Here is a 19,169-nt window from a genome sequence, read left to right on the forward strand (position 1 = left end):
AGTATATTGTGTAGGCCTTAGGGCAATTCACAGCAAATCTAAACGTGCTGCTAAAATAATGTGAGATGGGGTTAACATGGTTCTTCCAAAAAAAATGTATTATCGAATTAAGTTTGAAATATATGCTTTATAGATGTGTTGTTTTAGAAACGTATGCTAGTTAAGAATGTTGTTTAAATCAAGTTAAGGTTTTAGAGTGCAGGGACCCGCTTCATGTAAATCAAGGAGGCCTGTACTGATAATGTCATCTCCTTTGATGTGCCATGTGCTCGTTAGAAGAGAAGTCGAGAGGTGTCCAGCACAGAGCTTCGCGTGTGCTTTACGACCTATAGATATGTTGGAGTCTGGAATTTGAGGCCCACTGCAGGACGGACTGTATGCAGGTGCGAGGGTCCTAATCAGCTAGAATGAAAGGGGCTTTGTTCAGTGGCGCTTGGCGCAGGCCTGTAGGAGTTTCCAGGAATTTCAGGGGGTATCGGCGCACTGGAGAAGAAGCCTGGGAACCAAGGTCAACTTTAACGAGGGTCTTGAAGAGTACCATCATGGAGTTTACCGCGCAAAGATGTACCACGTGAGGGGCGTCCCAAGGGGCGTTTCTATTGGAAATGTGATTTGGTATTAGGGAAAGCGACCCGGGAGGAGGGTAGAGCAGATGATTTTGGGAGCCTAAGGAAGCGGATGGGTAGGCAGATAGGCTGATCAGGAGAGAACCCATTATCAGAGAAGAGACAAAGAGAAGTGCGTGATCTTCTTAGGAAGTCACCACGGCTGACACCTAGAGGGGTAAAGATCTTGTTAAGTAGGGATGTCACTTAGTGTAGTGTAGGGACAGACTAACCTGAATTTTCTTTTCTGTAATGACTTTGAGGTTGCAACTTGTATCCATTTTGGCAACGCTCATGTTATTTGAATTTGTACTCATTATTCTGTTTTTCAGACTCAGACTATTCAAAAAGTTCATGTTCATAGTGATACCAATTTATCTTCTGAATCTCATTTTGAGATGTTTGTATCTTCAGTTATCTTTGACTTTATATTAAATCTTTGAAACTTAATCCTGGTCAGTGGTCATTTAGAGTGGTGTAAGTTCTTAATTGATTGACCTATTGTTAGATTACCTTTTACTCAATGACAGGTACCAACGATCCAGTCGACTTGGTTTGGGATCTGGTAAGGTAACTAGTAACCAGTAATCCCGCGTTAGCATCCTAATATAGAGCAGTGAGCTATTGACTGTCATCAAAAAGCTGCATGCAAACTGCAAGCTATATGGTAGAGCTATATGCTTTCTTGCCCAGCCTTTCATTATCCTAATCTTCTCAAAAGGGTTCATCTGGGTAGAAAACAATTATTATTGTTAAAGAGAACCCCTAACAATCGTGCTACGTTTTAAATTCTGAATTTGTGCTTTTGCAGAATAAGGACTCAAACTAAATTACCTACTAGTATCGATGGCATGTCACTCCTACACAACACCTCGTACTCCTGTTTGATGTAACATTTCCTATATACTGATTTACACACATATGATTGTCTCTGTGCAATGTGTGTGTGATGTAAAGTGCTCTGACACCTCACACTGGTATGAGTGGTGCTATAAAACTAAATGAATCTGAAAGACAGTGGTTATGGAGACTTGAGGGGCACTGTTGAAGGTTGCTAGTGAGGGAATCCGTGGCAGAGGTCATCATTTGGGTGCGCCAGCAAACATTGTCGCACAGGGCGCCACCAGTGTTAAAGCCGGCCCTGGCAGTGGCCTTTCACAATCATGTGGGTAGTGCTTTGGGCACCCCTTCTGGAGCAACAAAACGGCAATCCAGGAGACAGTCATATGTCATGGCACTCACGCATGATCTGTGTTCGTCCATAGCAGCACAAATCATCACCAGGGATCCAGATATAGTTGCAGGTGATGCACTCAGGGGAGGGCTGCATGTCTACCACTATGCAAAGGGACTTTTCCTTTCAGACATGTAGTCATCAGTTCTAAATTTTGCTATGTATTCTTCATTATAGCTTTGTGTCTTTATCAGTCATACCAAATGTCAGATAAGAGGGAAACACTTAGGAAAAGCAACCTATTCTATTATATTATAAAATAATTGAATCTGCGGACCTTCTGGTGCCGCGGAATAAATCATAATAGACAGGACGATCCAATAACCCACATGGAACTAGGTAGATGAATCTCAAGAAACAAAGTTAAATATAGTGGGAAAAGTATCAGAGCTCTTGCTGGCAGAAATACATTTGACCAGAAATCGATATTACCAATGATAGCAAAAAATGACCAAGGTCAAAACCTTGTCCATCATAGCACAATGTTCTTAAAACCTAGAATATCTCCTATTTATTGTGTCCCAATACAATTCTTCAATTTATCAAACAATAATTCGTCACGTTTTTAACAAAAGATATTATGCCAAGGGATACCTTTTGTTCCCAAAGGCAGCAATGATAAGCTTGAGCAGATGATTGAGCTCACTAAGGGCCCGATGTAGGTAATTCTTATTTACCACTTCTTAAATACCGAATTTTACCGATTCGGTATTTAAGAAGTGGTAATTATGAAGGGGGGAGATGTAGGTATTACAGATTCTGTAAATACCGAATCTTTAAGATTCGGTATTTACCGAATCTGTAAATACCGAATCGGTATTGCCCATTGATTCCTATGGGCCTTGAAGCCCATAGGAATCAATGGGCAATACCGATTCTGTAATTACAGAATCGGTAAATACCGAATTTTGCAAGGGTGCAGGGGGTGTCACTTTGACACCCTCTGGCACCCCAAAAATAGGCATATGCGCCATGTGGCACACAGACATGCCCTAAGGGCATGTCTGTCTGTCACATGGCTAGGTGTGCATGCACACATGTGCATGCACACCTGAATTCGGTATTTTAACACCCAATTGGATTGGGTGGTAAAATACCGAATCTGAAAGGCCTGCGGCACTCAAAGATGTGCTACCTACATGTGCTTTTACAGAATCGGTATTTTTACCGAGTCTGTATTTACCGATTCGGTAATTTTACCGAATCTGTAAATACAGATTCGGTAAAATACCGATTCTGTAAAGCATGCTCCTACATCTGAAAACCCTAATACCGGTTGGAACCGGCCGAAATCGGCCGTTTCCGACCGGTATTAGGGCTCCTACATCTGGCCCTAAATTCTTTAGAAAACTGTGACTAAAATATTTTTAAGTCAAAGTGGCTTTGAAGCCGATGATGTTACACATGGGTTAAAAACTTGTTATGTGTCTTGTAGGAGAGTAGGGTCTGCTTCCTATGGTCACCCCCACTTTTTGCTGTGATTTTCTGGTTTTTCAACTTTAGTGTGGCTGTGGGCCTGCTAATCAGATCCACAGCCTAGCTGTGCTCTCTCTAAATTGATGCCAGGAAACAGACCAAATCACCCACTAAACCGGTAAAACTCCTGGTACCGCTTGATTACATCATCGTAACGCGGTCTACATCATCGAACCCATTCCCTGGGCTCACTGTCCTAAACCGGGTATTATCCCGCTGCCGCTTCTATCGGTTTTTAATATAAACGCGGCATTTAGAGGCTTAAAAAACGTTAAGGCATTAATTAATGTCCTGATGATGGTCCCCATGATCTAAGTAGTGGGACCGAAACGCCGTCGACTTGCTTCGCACCTTATACATAACTTGATTTATATGTAATGTATTTGTAAATGGTGCATCTTGATTTTTCTGTAAAGACGAATTTCTGAAACAGAAAACGTTACTTTTGCCTTAAAAAGCCTTTTTCCTTTCTGTATGGGATCTAGGAGTGTCTGGGTACAGGCTTGTGCCCCACACTGGTGAATGTTAAAGGTATTCCTTCTGGTTGAAATATTACGAATTGAGTAAACTTGAAGACCTCTGTCCGGCTGGACATGTCGCTCCAAATATAGAATTGATTCTGTCTATATTCATTATTTTCGCACTATTTTGTATGCATGGGACCGTTGTTGTTCTTAATACTCTCTAAATTGATACCATGTACTTTAGGTACATACCCAATTGGGAATTGGGTCACCATTGTGTGCCCCTGTATAGTGTATGATAGGTACCAAGGGCATAGAGGCATCCAAGACCTACCAGGGGCTGCAGCACGTATTATGCCACCCCTGGCTGGCCATCCAAACTGACACCACAGGCTGATCACTCAGCTTGGGCAAGGTGGTGTAATCACCCCTTGCTTAGATATAGTATACCTATATCTACCCTAATATATAGACACATATATACCTATAAGTCACTCCTATGGCAGGCCTTGACAATCCTGAAGGCAGAGTGCTTGGTTTTATGTGAGAGGGTGTTCTAGCATGAGCTGCGCCCCTCTGCAGCTTTTGGAACCATGTCCTTATATCTGTCTGTTCTATGTTATAGCCATACCATATATTCTTAAGTGCATTATAATCCTCGCGGTTAATGCTAACTTTGGTTTGGCTTTATCAAAATATGTCGTGTAAAGTGTCAAACACTTTGGAATACTACCCCCCCCCCCCCGCCAGTTCTGGTGGCGAGGGTAGCATTCCACCCTTCTAGAGGGAGAATACATGTAGTTACTGCTTTACCCGGTTAAAGTTAAACAGAGCCTCAGCATCACAAAATGGATACTGCTGCCACAGACACGAGTCTGACCTCCAGCTGCTCGACAAAACTCCGGCAGGGGAGGCCTGGACAATAGGTTTCCTGCCTTGGGAGGTGCTAGCACCTCCCCAAACAGGATTTTAGTGTATTGTGGCAGGGAGGGCTGCAAAATGAGACACTGCCTGGGGCACACAAGGTGCTCCATGCATAGCCCTGTTCAAACCAGTTGCTGGGGCACTCCAGCCCTGCTCTGGCACGAAACTGGACAAAGAGAAAGGGGTGTAACCACCCCCTTCTTAGGGTCCACCCATAGGAGGGACCTAGCAGGTAATCCAGCCCCTTAGATTAGTATAAAGATAGGAGCTGTGTCTAGAGACATTAGATTATCCTGGACTGAAACTCTGAAATGGAACTCTTGGACCTTCAACATTCTATACCGACTAGAAGACTGAAGACATCTCCCTTGTGGTCAAGGAGTGACCACCCTGTGCAAACAGGCACCACCAGTAACTTGCCAGTTTGCTTTGTCGACGCTCCTGCCAGAACCCGAAGACTCAGTGACTCAGGAACTGGACTTCCAAACTTCTCCGACTCCGACTCACATCCACAGCAAAGCTGAAACCCATGGCGGACACGAGAGACGTGGGACTGGACACCCTGGACTACCAGCTCTTTGCTAAACCGTGCAGCTTCTGAGGCACCCTCGAAGTTGTGCATTGGGGTTTGATAAGCCCCAGACACGAGCGCCATTTGCACTGAAGCTCAGCCCTCCACACTTCATGAGTGCCACGTGGGGCCTGCTCCTGCATTTCAGCTCAACACGTCTTCCCGGTTGCTAGCCCATTGGCTAGTTAGCCCTATGAAGACTTTCTTGTAAAACTACACCAATTGCCTGGTTGCTCCGGGCTTGCTCCAGTTTTCCTACGAAGGAGAAACTCCACAGACCTTGCTGGTCTGACCTGAAGCCAATCTTCTTTTCCTGCATGGATTGCGTTTGCCAAGGCTTGTTGGGTCCAATCTAGATACCGACACTGCAGTCAACTAGATCCTTTGTGGGATAGCTCGAATCCAGCTCCTGGTTGTCGTTGACACCTCCTGGTCCTCGTGGCTGCAGAGACAAGCTTCACCTCTTCACCTGATTGCATCTCGACATCGCCTGGTTCCTTCCTGGTTCCTTCCTGGTCACTGGCTAGTGACCCAGACTCTGTCCCCTCTGCTTTCAGGTTCTTCTCATCTTCGATCCACCCTGGGATCCACCCGGACACTTTTCTCCTGGTCGCCTGCAGCACTTCTTTGCAGCTCTCCATAGGAAACAGTGACAAAACCCGACACGAAAAAAGACGCCTATGCACCCGACTTCCCTGGGTGAGGTAACTCGAGCTCTCCAGGGAAAGTCTTACAAAGATTTGGAGAGTGAGGAATGAATTTAGCATGGCCCAGGATGGGATCATCTTGCACGGGTCCCAAATAGTCATCCCAGCGGCCCTGAAGCATCACGTGACACGACTAGCTCATGGGGGGACATCAAGGGTTGATAAAGATGAAGTATAGGATGAGGGAGAAAATATGGTTCCCCGGGCTTGAAGACCTGGCCGAAGAGGTTGCCCAGAGGTGCCCCGGCTGTCAACTGACCAGTGTCCTGGAAAGACCAGCATTGATAATCACTGAGGAATAATGCACCATCACATGCGATAAAGTAAGTCTAGATTTTGGGAGCTTCCCGGATGGGAGAGTCATGCTAGTCATAATGGATACCTACTCCAGATACCGCATTGTGGAAGTCATCTGCTCGACAGCATTGACGCACGTGGCTCCCATCTTGGAGAAGGTGTTCAAAATATTTGGTTTCCTCTCCAAGATAAAAAGTGACTATGGACCGACAATTCAAGGTGAGGAGTTCAGTGACTTTCTAAAGCATCATCGCCGCATCACCCCTAATGGCCCCAGGCCAAGGGGAATATCAGAAGATTCATGCAAACCCTAAATAAATCTCTCCGGATTGCGGTGACAGAACAGACTGACCCGGAATGCCATCTCCAGTCATTCCTGAGGGATTATCAGGGCACGCCTGACAGTACCACCAAGCAGGCCTCATGGACCCTGATGTTTAACGGGCTTCGCTAGGACACAATCCCCACATGCCCTGGGTGGATGCCACCCCCTATGATGCCTAAGAGACTCATGCACGCAGGGAGAGGCAGAATGTGGTAGCCATCTACAAGAGAGTGGCAAGATCCTGTGACCTCAGCCCAGGGGACATGATGGTCATCAAAGACCGAAGACCCAGTGGAAGTTCAGGACACCCTATGAGCAGGGGGTGTGGACAGTGGTGAGAAGTGATGGAACCATGGTAATGGCCGCAAAGGGACAAGAGACAGTGGCCCGAAATATCTCATGGTTCAAGACGACAGAAGTTACCCCGCAAGACTTAACTCCAGCGGGTAAAAGAGAGGAGAAAGAGGACTGACCCAGCATGGAAGAAACCTGTGGAGCTGACATGGGCCCAACCAGCCGGCAGTCAATAACAACAGGAGAAAGAAAGACCACCACGCAATGCATCACCCTGGTACTGCCCAAACCACAACCCAGCCTGCAGCTCAAGGACCTTGCATGTCACCTGGAAGAACTTGTCTAATTCTTCGCAAGGACTGGGTAGGGATTGGATGCAGCAGGTCAGCAGCCCTGTCATCGCACCGCTGAGGCACCCCGGATAAGGTCACGCCTCACCTTCGGGTCAGGCGTGGCCTGAGGTTATAAATAAATAGTAGGAGACTGCTTGGGGACCTTCAGCCCAAATGAATACTGTGTGTTTGTACGTGAATGTTTTTGCCCATGCATGGAGTATTATGCGCGCAGCACGAGGCAGTCTCCCTTATGAAAGGTAGGACGCAACGTCTGCCATGCAATGCACAGCTGACAGGTGCAGAGAAGCTTTCAGATTGCACCACATGAAGGTAGACCAATAATGTCAAGTCTGGGCGTTTCATTTTTGGCAAGCCTTGCATGTTTAGAAGGAAGCCGCGAGGCGAGGGTTCACTGGGAGCAGTGCTGACAAGAGGAAGTGTTGAAGGGGCTTCCAGTGGTGACAGTACTGGACTGCAATCCTCTTCCGGCCTCACCTGAACCGCTTGCCTCCTCTGCACTACGGCCGGGCTTGGCTCCGCCATTCTCTTCCGGAAACCGACCGGCCGGGCTTGGCTCCGCCGGCCGGACCACAACCCCCAGCAGCCTTTGGGGTCAGTGACGACGACGACGGCAGCAACGAGCGCGCCAGGAGGCGTTTAAAGCACAGTCAGGGGCTGAGTCCCCTGTCTTCCTTATTTTTGTCCTGTCTGCAGCCTCACCTGAACCGCTTGCCTCCTCTGCACTACGGTCGGGCTTGGCTCCGCCATTCTCTTCCGGAAACCGACCGGCCGGGCTTTGGCTCCGCCGGCCGGACCACAACCCCCAGCAGCCTTTGGGGTCAGTGACGACGACGACGGCAGCAACGAGCGCGCCAGGAGGCGTTTAAAGCACAGTCAGGGGCTGAGTCCCCTGTCTTCCTTATTTTTGTCCTGTCTGCAGCCTCACCTGAACCGCTTGCCTCCTCTGCACTACGGCCGGGCTTGGCTCCGCCATTCTCTTCCGGAAACCGACCGGCCGGGCTTGGCTCCGCCGGCCGGACCACAACCCCCAGCAGCCTTTGGGGTCAGTGATGACGACGACAGCAGCAACGAGCGCGCCAGGAGGCGTTTAAAGCACAGTCAGGGGCTGAGTCCCCTGTCTTCCTTATTTTTGTCCTGTCTGCAGCCTCACCTGAACCGCTTGCCTCCTCTGCACTACGGCCGGGCTTGGCTCCGCCATTCCCTTCCGGAAACCGACCGGCCGGGCTTGGCTCCGCCGGCCGGACCACAACCCCCAGCAGCCTTTGGGGTCAGTGACGACGACGACGGCAGCAACGAGCGCGCCAGGAGGCGTTTAAAGCACAGTCAGAGCCTTCGTCCCGCGAGGACGCGCGCGGGACGCGCCGGACGAAGCCCGGACTAAGGGCGGGCCGTCTGAGGCCGTCCGAGGTTGGACAAGGTTGGGTTGGGCCTGGTACTCTGCTCGAAAACCTGATCCAAGGAGGTGAGCCTGTGTTATAGCTGGGGGTTATTTATTTCATTGTTTGTCTCCTGGAGCACCTGTTTTGCCCCGTGCTTCTGAAAACATTGCTGAATCGTGAAGTATGCCCGGCAAAAAGTTATCCCCTGCAAAAAACACTATGGACAACTATATCTTTCAGGTAGTTGCCAAAATTAACAGTGACAGGAGATCTTCACTTGGCCTGAGTTCACCATCTGCCCTATGCTCACCAACTTCGCCGGCTTCAGTTTTAGTCGAATCCTCAGAGCAACCTAGCTCCTGCTGTGCACTTGTAAGTGAATCTGACCAAGCTGATACCGCTGTAATGAATCAGTCAGCTCTTATTGAGTTAGTCAGCGAGAGTGAGACGGAGACTGATCAACATCTACCTGTGGATAAAGCCCCCACTCCGGTGCCTGCTCCTCGCTCCACCAGAGGGGCTAAAAAGCCGCAGCTACAGCCAAAACGATTCGGGCTCAGATCAAGCCGGAAAAAGATTGCATCCCCCCCTAGTAAATCCGTGAGGGAAGAAGATGACACTTCTGATAACGTTTCTATGTCTTTCACTAGTGGTCAATTTAAGAACTTACTGAGTATGATGGACACTAAGATAAAGGACATTGTTAATCCACTGCTAGGTAGAATTGATAAACTCACTAAAGAAGTGAATCGCCTTGGGGGTCTACTGAATCAAACCATATCTGAAGTAGGCAAACTACCAGATGCTGTTTCTAGTAGGGTAGAGTCTAATAAGGCCTCTTCTTCTTTGGTGGGTGGTGGGGCTTCCTCACTACCAGACCCTCCGGTGGCTCCCCTGATATCCATACTTGATAGTGCAGAGAACAAAGACGTTCCTCCAGATGCATCCTCCGCCCCAGAATCTGTAACTGGCTCGGTAGAGCTGATAGTTGAGGCCTCTCCTTTGGTCTTGGTTTTAGCCAATGTTCCTCTCCTGCAGCCTGGTCAGGAAGAATCTAACTCATCCCTATTGTCTAAAGCCCTTTATTGGTTAACAAATAATATGTTAATAACTCCTAGGGGTAAGCACCAATTGGCTGAAGAAATAGTAAAGGCCAGAAGGGTGAGGTGGATAGGCAATAGCGCAAAGAAGTTTCAGGGTGATTGTGTTGTCCTACATTTCTCTGACCCAGAGGTTTTGGCCAATATTCTACCTAACCTTTTACCTCCGCAACGGAGATCGACTGAAATCATTCCACTCACTCTAGACTTCTTCTATCAGTGTAGTGGGAGGGTCTCTAATAAAACAATGCTAAAAACTAAGTGGAACGTTGTTCCAACAAAAGGGCGGAGGGAAGCGAAGCGGCCAGAGTGGGGTCTAAATTTGGAGAATAGATTTTCAGCCTTTTCTAACCTAGATGACTGTGATTGACTTTCTATCAAACTAAGCCCAGTACCACTAGTTAATGGGGATCAGTTTCTGGATAGCTTACCTGCCCAAAATGTTAATTGCCCTACTAACGATTTGTTGAATAACCTGGTTGCCCAAGCAGATGGTGAGGCCTGTGTACTAAATTCTTTCCCTGGATTAGGCCAGGGACGTTTGTCAGGGGTTGCTAACCTACTCTCCTGGAACATAGCCGGCCTGACATCCAAACTCGATTGTGGTGACTGGCTTGGTTTTGTTACCCAATTTGATATTTGTATATTCCAGGAGACTTGGGCATGCGATCCTGTCTTTCTTTTAGGCTACTTGAATTTCTATGTGCCAGCTGTCAAGGGCCCGAAAGGTAGACCTATGGGGGGGCTTACTATATGGATCCGACAGTCACTAAATTTCTCAGTTAAAAACATAGCTATCGGACACAATGATATCCAGTTCATTAGGATTTCTAATGATAGAATAGGGTCACTTGACATATACAACGTTTATATCAGGAGCTCCAAGGGTCGTTCTGAAACAATATTAGCCCTGGTCGACCTTATCGACGATCACTCTGATAAAAATAACATTGTTATAGCAGGAGACCTTAATAGGACGTTTGAGCATTTGGTTGCGGGAGATGCTTTTACTGGTGCTGATGAGGATTCCTTTTGGGATATCCCTGAGCTGCATCTGAAACCAGTCTCCCGATGGACCGAGGATATAATAACTATCAATGCAATGTGTCTGGAAAAAGGCTTGAGAGCTATGAATGGGAGAACAGTTAGGGATAAAAATGGTTCACCAACTTTCGACAATGGGAGGCACAAAAGTCGAATTGACTACGTGATCTGTAGTTTGCATCTGTGGCCTACCCTTTGTGACATGGAAGTCATTTTAAGACCTGAGAGTGACCACAATCCCTTATGTGTGACTCACAAATGGTGGCCTGCTGAGTTAAACTCTATCTGCCCGAATGAATTAGTTCCTCCGCCCATTATCCCTGAGAACAATATGCGCAGGTTAAGATGGGACACTGTAGCGAGAAATCAGCAGGCTATTGACATTATCAACAGTGAAACTGATCTAGCCATTCTTGCCATGGAACTGGCTAATGCCTCTCCTAAGGATCTGGGGGAAGTGGTTAAAATACATGATAGCCTCTTTGCTAAGATCAAAGTGCACTTTCTAAGACCTGACAAGCACAAGGGGGCTATCATTCGTAAAGATGCTAAATGGTATAATTCTGATTGCAGGAAGGCACGACTTGACCTTGGCCGGGCAATCAAGAAGCGAGACTGTGTGTCTGTTCCTCTAGCCAGGAAGGAGTACAAAGTATGCATTGCTAAAGCTAAGAGGGATTGGGACGAACAACACTGGTGCAAACTGAAAAAGGCCAGTGACAGGAAGGATTCCAGAGCATTCTGGAATATTGTAAAATGGGGTTCTGAGAGAGCTGAAGAGTCTCCAAGTCATAACGTCTCACAGGAAGCATGGGTTAAATTCTTTAGTTCGCAATACACTCTTAATACCCGGGTCTCAGATGAGGACAGTATTGTTACGAAGTTTTTTGTAGGCAATAATTTTAATTACAAAGAGATTATGTCTGCTATTTGTGCAGTAAAATGTGGGCGAGCTCCAGGTCAAGATGGAGTGCCCGCTGATATATTTTTAAACGATAGTGAACGCTGGTGCAAATATATACATTTGCTTATTAATTCTATTGCTCAGGGAGCAGATGTCCCAGATTCATGAAGGGGTGCAGTTATTATCCCCGTGTACAAGAAGGGGGACCGTGCTCAGCCCTGTAACTATAGGCCTATTAGCCTCATTGATACTGTACAACAAATTGTGGGACGTGTGGTGGTCAATAGGCTTCTTGACTGGGCTGAGGATTTTAGTATCCTATCTCCATTCCAAGCAGGTTTTAGAAGGGCAACAAGCACGATTGACCAAGTGTTCCGTTTCCAATTGTTACAGTGGAAAACCGTGGTTTTGGGGGGGTGCAGCCTGTACGCGGCATTTGTCGACTTGCGGGCTGCATTCGACCTGGTCCCGCGTGCGAAACTGTGGCAAGTCTTGCATAGTTTGGGGGTCTCTGAAGAGTTACTAACTATGATACTGCGCCTCCACGAGTCTAACTATGCAAAAATTCAGTGGGGCGGCCACGGGATGGTCACTCCAGATTTCCGTGTTGAAAAAGGGGTCAGACAAGGGTGCTCAATGGCTCCTACTCTATTTACATTGTTCATAAACGGTGTAGTTTCACGATTGGTAACTGCGAATGTGGATGCTCCTTCTCTTGCAGGCCTAAAAATCCCCATACTAATGTTCGCGGACGACACGCTAATTTTATCAAAAACCCCTAGTGGCTTACAGCGTGCTCTGACAATTTTTGAGAACTTCTGTGGGGAACATGGACTGGAGGTGAACACTACGAAAACTAAATTAATGAGCTTTAAGCCGCAGCGTAGCTTCAAGTCCAAAATTATGATGAGCGGCGGGCCTTTAGAGTTAGTTAAATCATTCACTTACCTAGGTATCCAAATAGCTGATGACCACAGGTGGAACCAGCATATAAAAATTGCTATTTTGCGACACAAACAAATAGCTGGCACAATTAATTCTGAACACAGGAAGTCGCTAACTAAACCTGTTAAACCAGCCCTATTGGTATATGAAGCAAAGGCTATTGGGTCTGCACTTTATGGCGCAGAAATGTGGGGCTTTGAAAATCTTACATTTTTGCAAGCCTCTGAAAATAAATTTTTAAGAACTCTCACCGGTACACCCAAAAGTACTCCACTGTTGCCCCTCCGATACGACCTAGGAAGGAAACAAATCAAGGACTTGGCCAGATTACGCCCGATCTTATATTGGCGCAGACTCTGGACCACTCCTGAGCTCTCACATTATGCCGCGGGTTTTGTGGATGTCATCAAGGCTGATGGCTTCCACAAGATAAGCTGGCTTAAATCTCTGAAAACTATACTGTTTGAGCTAGGGTTAAGTTCTCTATGGCAGGACCCGGCAGGGGCATCATTCCCTTCTAAGCGTGTTTTAAAAAATATTTTTTGGGAATGGGTTGCTACCAAAACTTTAAATGCTTCAAATTCTGGGTCGATGTCTTTGTATTTCCTTGAGGCTAAAATGTATCCAGTCCTGGAATCATATTGGGATATCATCTCCAAACCAGGTGATAGGAAGCTTTTATTCCAACTGAGAGCTGGTGCACTTCCTATAAAAACATTGACAGCTAAATGGGGTTCAGGTGGTAGTAACACCTGCCCAGCCTGTGGGTTGGGGAGCGAGTCTCTGGGTCATTTTCTGTTTTCATGCAGAACTTATGCTATTCCAAGACGAGTGTGGTTAGCTCCTATGTGCAGGAACCTTGGGACATCATGTAGCTCTGTAGCTATGCGAATTATATGTACGAGTCCAGTTTCTTGGATCCAGATAGCTATAGCAAAGTATCTGGGTTGGGCGTGGACGCTCAGGCAGAGACTGCTAGTTAAATGACTATTCTCTGTCTGAAAAACTAGACAGAGACTGCTAGTTAAATAACTATTCTCTGTCTGATAAATTGGTCCCCATGAATTTGACATTACTGCTCTTTTTAATTATTAATGATTTTGAATCAAGATAGAGACTGCTAGTAATTAACTATTCTCTGTCTCGATTAATTGTTTTTTTGCACTTGTATAATTGCTTTTAGATTCCAGCGTTTTACATCTTGGAAACTATCCTTGTCAAATGTTTTAATCCTTTTATAACTGAATGTATTTTTATCAGTATTTTATAGTGTTGTGTCAATGTGCTTGATTGTAAATTTAATTCACTTTTTATAACTCTGTGTATACTATGCTTTTATGAGTAATAACTCGAATAAAGCACTTTTTGACTTGACTTGACTTGAAGGAAGCCGCTGCATCGGAGGCTCACTTCGCAGCACAACGGATTATGGTGAAGATCTCTCAACTGGGCGGCTGGTCCTCAGCTGAGGCGGAAGAGGCCTTGGTCTCCACAACACTGGCAGACCAAATGAGCTGTCTGCCCAAACTTAGATGACCCCTTTACTTGCGTCAGTCGATTGCATGGATAAAAGTAAACTGCCTTCTCTTTCTCTCTCTCTTTCTCTCTCTCTCTCTCTCTCTCTCTCTCTCTTTCGCTACACCCTTCAGTTGATAAATGAACATGCACAGGGTCAGTTCAAAGGGCAAAGCTGAAGCAGTATTGCTCTCGATGGGACAGGATGCGATTGCTAATTAGAGGACAGACACCGACAACAATGTACACTATGTGAATCAACACCATGTTAAATATTCACTATCAGATCATACTCTTAAGACAAATCTGACCATCATGAACATATTCTTGTGAGAATGTATGCTATTTGAATGTACACCTAGGAAATGTGCACCACTGGGATTCACACCTTGCAAATGCACAGAAGTGAAATCTTCACAATGCAAATGTGTAATGTGGAAATCTAGCAATTTTAATCTATAGACTGTGAATCTACATCACATCTATGCATCATAGAACTACCCCCAAAAGAAATCTGTTCAATGGGATTCTCTAAACAGGAAACATCCACTACAATGGCAGTATTTGCCCATTCCGTCTACTGAACATTTCACTTGAATAGCAATATGGCTAATGTATTAGGAAGCAATTACATATTCAACAAATTAAAACTTACCCAGGCAGGAAGTCAGCGGAAGACTCCTCCCTAAGGAAAGAAAACACAAAATGTATTGCAAAAGCATAGCAGTGTTGTTTATAGAATTCTACATATGTGAATCTACAACTAAACAATACACGTCAAATATACAACAAACTGTAAGCATTGACTCAAGAGAAGCGCACAAAGGAAACCTGAACTATCGGTCTCTACCATGGATATAAGCAAACTAAGGAGTCCAAAATGTGAATGAAATGATTTCATTAGAATTAAAGCCAATGTTGCACAGTAAGGAATTAACAATGGAACATTTAAATGTATTAGGAATTACAGGGATGGAGAGCAAGTAGGAGTACCACACTAGGGAAACAAAACACAAGGTATAGTAAATGCAGAGGGCTATATACCATGGGAGCCTTTACCATGTGTATCTACAACAAAGGTTTGTACACTGGATCATAGCAATGGACACCATAGGAGAGGTATTCTACAGTCTGTGAAGGAAAAACTAGGTAACTTACAGCACACCATATGAATATACACAGTAGGCATTGGGAATATGAACCTTGTGAACCTCCATCTAGGCTCTCAATAAGAATAAAATGAGCACAAAAGTGATCATTAAGTTCAAATGACACCATTTCATCATCTCGTTCACTTTAAATAGATGAATGAAAAACACTTTTGTAGAACAGGAAATAGTGGTTAGAACTTACAGTGAAGGAGAGGCAGCAGCGGCGTCACCACTAAGGAAGGAAACAAGAGTTTATTATAAATCTACATGTATTCCTGGAATTCTAGAGCATGACATTTACATAAAAGGAATTGATGCAGAGATAATCTTCACTTCATGAATGTGCACCACAACATAGCCCATATGTCACAGGCTGTAATACACACTATGGAGACCTATTCAAATGTTATCTGCACCTATCGACTGAACAGGCAGCAAAGATCTGTGCTTTACTGCAATGTGCACCACAAATGTGTTCACCACGGGGTTTATACAGCATAGGAATGACTATCACTTTAATGTACACTTTGTGAATCTACAAATTGGAAATGGAAATCACGCCATAGTAACGCACATATTGAGGAGTTTTCCGTTTATTAATACGATATCCCCCCAATGCTTCAAATTGTGAAAAAATGGAAAAGGCTTGTTCTTGCGACTGCATATCGGATTTCAACAGAAGCATAATATCATCTGCGCACAGTTTGATCTTATCCATACCAACTATCGGTGGAGAAATATTTTTATCTTTTCTTATTGCAGATGCTAGAGGCTCGATGAAAAAAGCAAAAAGAATGGGGGAGAGAGGGCAGCCTTGTCTTGTTCCTCTTTGAACAAGAATAGACCCAAACCATAAGTTTATTAATTAGAATATGGGCTTTTGCTCCCTGGTACAGATTTTTAATTAAAGTGATGACTTGAGAGGGTATACCAAATCGATATAAAATGAAAAAAAGAGTGTCCCAAACTACTAAATCAAAAGCTTTTTCTGCGTCTAAAAGAAGAATTAAAGCCGATACCTTACGAGTTTCAAAAAAATCTAGTGCTTCAACTAAATAATGTGTGTTAGTGAGCAGTTGACGGCCAGTGATAAATCCATTCTGATCTGTATGAATTAACTGTGACGCAACCTTATTAAAACGAATAGAAAGCAATTTTGTAATAATTTTGTAATCCGTATTCAATAAAGTTATAGGCCTTTAGGAGTTTGGATCTTTTGCTTCTTTTCCTTTTTTCAAAAAGCTGACCACTGTACCATCATAGAAGGATGTCGGGATTGGTCCCCCCTGAAGCATTGAATTAACTAATAAAAGAAGTACTTCAGAAAGAGAGCCAAAAAATGTAATAAAAAATTCGGCTGGAAATCCATCTGGGCCGCAAGCTTTACCATGTGGCAAATTTTTAACTACCAGCTCCAATTCTTTAATAGAGAAAAAAGAAGCCATAACTTCTTGATCCATATTGGAAAGTGATGGAAGAGAGTATTTATCTAGAAATACATTTAAACTAACTTGATCCAAAATATGGGAAGAAGAATAGATATTTTCGTAATGGGTTAACATAATTGCTCCTATTTCCACCTGATCTGAGGTGTCTACTCCGGTGGTAGGGGATTTTAAGGAACGAATCAGGTTGGCTGCGGCTTGTTCTTTTACTTGCCATGCCCAAAAATTTCCGGTAAAGTTGCTATGCTCATAGGATTTCTGCACTTGCCTATAAAAGATTTCCTCGCTTCTTGAAAAATAGTGAGCGCTCAATTCACGTTTCGCTGCACTTAATAGGTTTTTTAAATCTGCCGAGGGATTGTGATATTTTTGATGTATTAAGGCCTGTATTTTTTGCTGTAGCTGGTTTTTTGTATCACGAAATATAGCTGCCTCCCTTGCATCCCTACTTATAATGATGCCCCGAATATACGCCTTCAAAGTGTCCCATATAATATGAATTGGCGCTGTCCCCATATTTTGTTCTAAAAAATCCTTTATCTCTGCCTGGACAGACATAACCCAAGGTTCATCATTCAAATAGGATTTATTGAAGACCCAACGTTTCACCACATTAATCCTTACATCTAGCTCAATTTCAAGGACAAGCATTGCATGATCGGTGAAGCCATTATGTAAAAACGTATGATCTCGACTAGTAAGTATTGAGGAAATTAGGAAGAAATCTATACGAGAAAATGACTTATGCCTCCCCGACCAGCATGTATATTCTCTTTTATGAGGGTTTGTTAACCGCCAACACTCAGCTAGATCTAAAGTCCTAATATTATTAAGAATAGTCTGATGAGATTTAGGATTAGACTGCTTTTTTCTGCCCAAGGTTGAATCAATTTGTGGGTTCATCAATATATTAAAATCCCCTCCAATAACTAGATCTCCGTTAACCATAAGGAGAGACTGAAACATTTCTTCATATATTAAAGGGCAATCGTTAATGGGAGCATAGAAGTTCACAAAAGTAATGGGAGATGGTCTATTCTTGATTATACATTTAGCCCAGCACCAACGGCCCTGTTTATCTGCTTCAGTATGAATTATTTCTGCCTCTAATTTCTTATTAAAAAAAAGTGCAACCCCCCGCTGTGACTCTGAAAAGAAAGAGAAACCTCGATAGTCGGCCCATCCTTTAAACATGGAAAATGTATCTGCTTTAGAGATTACGATATGAGTTTCTTGTATCATAATGACTGCAGGATTCTCTGTTAAAAGCCATGGCTCTATTGCCCTCATTTTCTTCTTATTATTGAGACCGTAAACATTAAAGGAAATGATTTTCAAACCCAACTTAGACATAGTACAGACAAATGATTTAAGTGCGTATAGTTTATTTCAGCCCTTATTTCCCCAGACTTCTTAGAACCATCCGCTTCGAGCTTAAAAAATATATTAATCATCAAACATAAATAGCATAATGAAACATCTCTCCACCAAGAATTTTTTTTTTCTTTTCCCACCCTCTCCTCCCCCCCTCCCCCCACCTTGTCTGTGGCACCCTACTAACTCTCTATCCTCTCCCCCCACGCTTGCCACAGCACCCTTTCCTTTAACCTTGGGGTGTAGTGGTAAAACACCCCCTGACCCCCAGACCCGTGCTCCTCCCTCCCCTCCCAAAACCAAGAGTATAGCCATAATGGCGTGTCGGAGTGTAAAAGTAAGAGTTTAAGAGTAACAAAAGAAAAATAAAGAATTAAACCGTTCTATCACTATTATACATTTTGTATTTCGTGTAGCAAATCCTGTGCTTCCTCAATATCGGATAGTAGATAGAATTTACCCTTAATCAAAACTCTAAGTTTAGATTGCTGTGCTATCATCGCCTGAGCTCCTTGAGCTTTACAAAGTTGGAGCATCTTTACAAATTATTTCCTACGTCTGGCCGCGATAGCTGACATATCTGTGAATATTCGGCATTTCACAGTAGCATTCACAGGAAATTGTCTTTGTTTGATAGCCCTAGACAATATTTGTTCCTTTACTCTAACATCTGCAAAATTTAGTACAATAGTACGCGGAAGGGTAGAATTCGGAAATGGTTGAGCAGGAACCCGGTGGGCTCTTGTTATAGTGAGGTCTCCTTTATATTCCGGTATCACCCCTTGTTGAAGAAAAGAGGTTACCCATGCCAATGTGTCCGACCCCTCAATTCCTTCCGGAACTCCTACGATACGTAGGTTGGACCTCCTATTATAGTTTTCCAACTCATCAAGTTTTAGTTCAAGAGCCCTTGTGGTTTTTGTAGTCCCTTTAGTGTCTTTTTTCACTTCGACCATTTGATCCTCCAGCGATGAAATCCGTTCTTCTGCTTCCACTAAGCGGGCTGGAAAAGTAGATACTAATTCCTCTATTTTGTCTATTTTGTCCAGTCTCTGGTGG

The 19,169-nt window shown here is 44.4% G+C and overlaps 1 protein-coding gene across 1 annotated transcript in view; it reads right to left on the bottom strand.

Moving 5' to 3' along the window:
- The window catches only part of LOC144782986 (uncharacterized), a 606,463-nt gene that overhangs the window by 195,801 nt on the left and 391,493 nt on the right, over positions 1-19,169 (bottom strand). The window contains exons 8-9 of the mRNA XM_078662199.1: positions 15,494-15,523; positions 14,796-14,825 (exon numbers count right to left, since the gene is read on the bottom strand). Coding sequence (XP_078518325.1) covers positions 14,796-14,825; positions 15,494-15,523 — 60 coding nt within the window. The remainder of the gene's footprint in view (positions 1-14,795; positions 14,826-15,493; positions 15,524-19,169) is intronic.

This window comes from Lissotriton helveticus, chromosome 9 (assembly GCF_964261635.1).
Source record: "Lissotriton helveticus chromosome 9, aLisHel1.1, whole genome shotgun sequence".
In the NCBI taxonomy this organism is placed as follows: Eukaryota; Metazoa; Chordata; class Amphibia; order Caudata; family Salamandridae; genus Lissotriton; species Lissotriton helveticus.